This window comes from Sinocyclocheilus anshuiensis, unplaced genomic scaffold (assembly GCF_001515605.1).
Source record: "Sinocyclocheilus anshuiensis isolate Anshui unplaced genomic scaffold, SAMN03320099.WGS_v1.1 scaffold1280, whole genome shotgun sequence".
Lineage (NCBI taxonomy): Eukaryota > Metazoa > Chordata > Actinopteri > Cypriniformes > Cyprinidae > Sinocyclocheilus > Sinocyclocheilus anshuiensis.
The window spans coordinates 17,666-21,014 of record NW_015546075.1 but is presented as its reverse complement, the minus strand read 5'-3'; the positions used below and the strand labels follow the sequence as shown (position 1 = coordinate 21,014).

At 36.2% G+C, this 3,349-nt stretch overlaps 1 protein-coding gene across 1 annotated transcript in view; it reads right to left on the bottom strand.

Annotated features, from left to right (window-relative positions):
- Window positions 1–870: 870 nt before the first annotated feature.
- The window catches only part of LOC107699861 (mismatch repair endonuclease PMS2), a 6,122-nt gene continuing 3,643 nt past the window's right edge, over window positions 871–3,349 (bottom strand). Inside the window, exons 10-15 of the mRNA XM_016501263.1 lie at window positions 2,902–3,054; window positions 1,973–2,819; window positions 1,715–1,882; window positions 1,531–1,631; window positions 1,276–1,445; window positions 871–1,091 (exon numbers count right to left, since the gene is read on the bottom strand). Coding sequence (XP_016356749.1) covers window positions 954–1,091; window positions 1,276–1,445; window positions 1,531–1,631; window positions 1,715–1,882; window positions 1,973–2,819; window positions 2,902–3,054 — 1,577 coding nt within the window. The 3' untranslated portion in view covers window positions 871–953. The remainder of the gene's footprint in view (window positions 1,092–1,275; window positions 1,446–1,530; window positions 1,632–1,714; window positions 1,883–1,972; window positions 2,820–2,901; window positions 3,055–3,349) is intronic.

Below are 3,349 nucleotides of genomic sequence, written 5' to 3'. Positions count from 1 at the left end.
TGGACACACGTGGAGTTGCCATACTGTATTAAAGCTTTAATCAGGATAAAACCGTAAATTAAAAGCTAACATAAGCAGTAGCATTTACAAATAACAGCATATCAAAAAGTATGAGACTACAATAAACAAAAAACATAGGCCTACCATTAAAAGCTGTGCTTGCACAGGTTCTGCGCAATCCTCTTCAATAATATCCTCTGCTTCTCAATCGGGCTCAAACTGATAAGCGATATTAAAGACGCCGCTGTTTACAATACAACCCAAGCACATGCCGCTGAGGTGAGGGGCGGGATGATTAGAAACACAATCAAGCCTAGAAAAAACCCAGTGAACCACCCCTTTAAAGGAACAATGAAAATTCATTATTTATGTTATTATTTACACACTTTTTATTTTGTTCCAATTACCTTCTTCTGTGGAAGAAAAAAATACTTTAACAAAACTGTTTTTGAGGACCAGACTTCCACTGTAAGGAGAAAAAAGAAAAGAAAAAAAAAGTATATTTATCAATATAATAATATATTATATATATATATAATAATATATATTTCTCAATATATAATAATATATATTGAGAAATATATTTATCAAATGTTGTCTTTTATGTTCCACAAAAGAAACAGCCATACAGGTTTGGAATGACATAGGGGTGTGTAAACCATGACAACTTTAATTATTCAATAATTATTCATATTCTGTAAAACTCATGCACAAGGTGGTTATGGATTTGGACCTTTAAAATCTACTCACCTTAAAGAAATAATTTATCCATAACCAAAAAAAAAACCCCAGTGACATTACAGTTAAATAATTACAATAATAAAGCTGCAAACACATAATGAAAAAGTTAGTTTATTATAAAAACTACAAATAATAAAATCCTTAAAACAATATTGTTTGACAGGCACTATGAAATTCAGAACAAATGCGGCAAAAAAGCAGGTGCTTTAGTCCTAAGAAACCATATCCAGATTAGCAAGGTGTCTCATGGTGGGTCTACCATGTGGACAATTCCAGGGCTGTTCAATTTCCCCCATGTGAAGCACAAGTTTCTTCATTTCACTGGTGTTCAGGGCAGTGCCAACCATCACCTGTGTAAACAGACACACATTAACAAACTGTACAAGACAACAACACAAACATGCAACAGCTCAATCACAGACTCTGTTCTACTTTACAGGTATTTACTTGGGTACAATTGATAAATAACAGACAGGTAAGTTTTAATAGGGCTAAAAAATATTCTTAACAAGAAGAAACACCAAGGGCACTCACCGATTTGCGACATGCCCTGGATGCAAACATCTGCCTCACACGAGAAGGTCGACACATGATTCCAGGACTGTCGCTAAGCATGAAGATGAGTTCTTCAATGTCACTTGGGCCAAAGGTCCAATTCTTGCTTGTAGGTAAAGACACCAGCTTCACCCTCTCCATAACCTGAGCTGAAAAACACAACACCATCCCACATCAATCTGGACGAAAAGGTATCATATAAGATATGAAACACTACTACAGTAGATAACCCACCATCCTCATCAATGAGGAAGTCAAAACCATTGTTTCTGAAGATTTCAAGGTTTTCCATGAGCACAGTTTCACTGATAGCTGGGAAGTGGAGACTTTGTGGACTGCATATTGAAAGAAAAAAAGAAGTTAGCTTTAAAATAAATACATGTTCCCATTTCACTTGTCTCTGCAAAGTGTGACTTACGCTATGAGTCGCTGTCCCTTTAAGACCGTATTCTTTTGTAGCATCTCAAAATTGTACTTTTCGTCTGTGGCATGCTGGTCAATTATGAAAAGGTCAGATTTCAGCTTGGTGATAATAAAACCCAGGTTGAACTGACCAATGATTTCCATATCCTTGAACATATCTTTGCTGTAAGAAAAAGTTGAAGCTTTGTCAATGGCATATAAACTTGATGATGATTTTGGTACTTTAAGAGATCAATCAAAAGATCAGTATAACCTCATTTCTTTCTTAAGCTCGTCCTCAGCACTCTGGTTTTCACCAGGGTTAATATTTGCCCTGAACCGTCTATATTTTGGCTCTTGATCATTGTTCTCTTTCTTCTGAGCCTGCAGCCTCTGCATCCTTTTAGAAAGTTCCTGTAGAGAAAACTGCAAAAGCACTGTTTTCTTCTGTATGCTGACAGGTGAATCCAATTTCGTAGAAGCATTCTTGTTTTTAGAGTCCACCAAACAGTTTTGTGCTAGAGGTTCAGCTTCATGTCGAGCTCTTTTAGCTTCAGGACTGGAAATTCTGTCCTGGTGTTGCTCTGACTTTGTCTCCGGCACCAAAGGTTTATAACTACAGAACTTCTCATCTACAGGTTCATTGATAGTCTCAGCTTTAACATCAGTTTCATATATACTAGGGTGTAAACCTGACTCTGAATTGTTTTCATGTAAAATCTCTGGATCATCTTCAGCTGAATTTTGGTTTGCAGCCTCAGAATCTTCAGCATCACCATCAAAGGTGCTTTTATATTTAGCTAGACAAACAGTTGATTTTTTTATGGAAGAAACGGCAGCGAAACTTGGAGAGGACTTTAAAGGTGGCCTCATAATGTCTGTCATTTTTTTAGAGCAGCTCACAAAGGAAAACATCTTCTTCTGAGAGGAACCAGAACAGGCAGCTTTATGACTAGACTGCTTTGACCCAATTCCAGGAAACTGATGGTTTGAAAATGCTTCTTTAAGTCGAGCAAGACTGATGGAAGTCTTTGGGGGTTCATCATCTGGAAGTGCTTCAGAGACAGAACCTATTTCCCGATCTTCTGAACCAGCACTTGTCTCGGTTGGTCTACACAAGTCTTGAATGAAGAACAACATCAACATCTGTAATAACACTTCAAGACAACATATAAAATGTCTTAAAAGGTCTGATGTACTTACTGGTAATTGCTGGAGTAATGTGGTTGAGACTGATTTTATTGACACCAGTCTCAAACATAGCAATGAGTGAGCTTTTCAGAATTGCCAGCAAGAGTTTTTCCTCTTGTAGAAGGATCTGACGTTTGTCTGGAGTCACATTCACGTCCACACAGTCTAATGTGAAACAAAGAATTAAAATTGATTGATAAATGACAAGTATCAATAAATTAAGTGCATTTAGCATTTATATTTTTGAATAAATCTCTTTTGTTCACCCAGGCTCCATTTGTATGATAAAAAATGCAGTGAAAATAGTAATATTGTGAAATATTATTACAATTTAACTGGTTTCTATTGCAGTTGTTTTAAAATTCAATTTATTTCTGTGATTGCAAATCAGAATTTTCAGCAGCCATTACTGCCCAAGAAAACATTTGTGCTGCTTAATATTTTTGTTGAATCTGTGTTA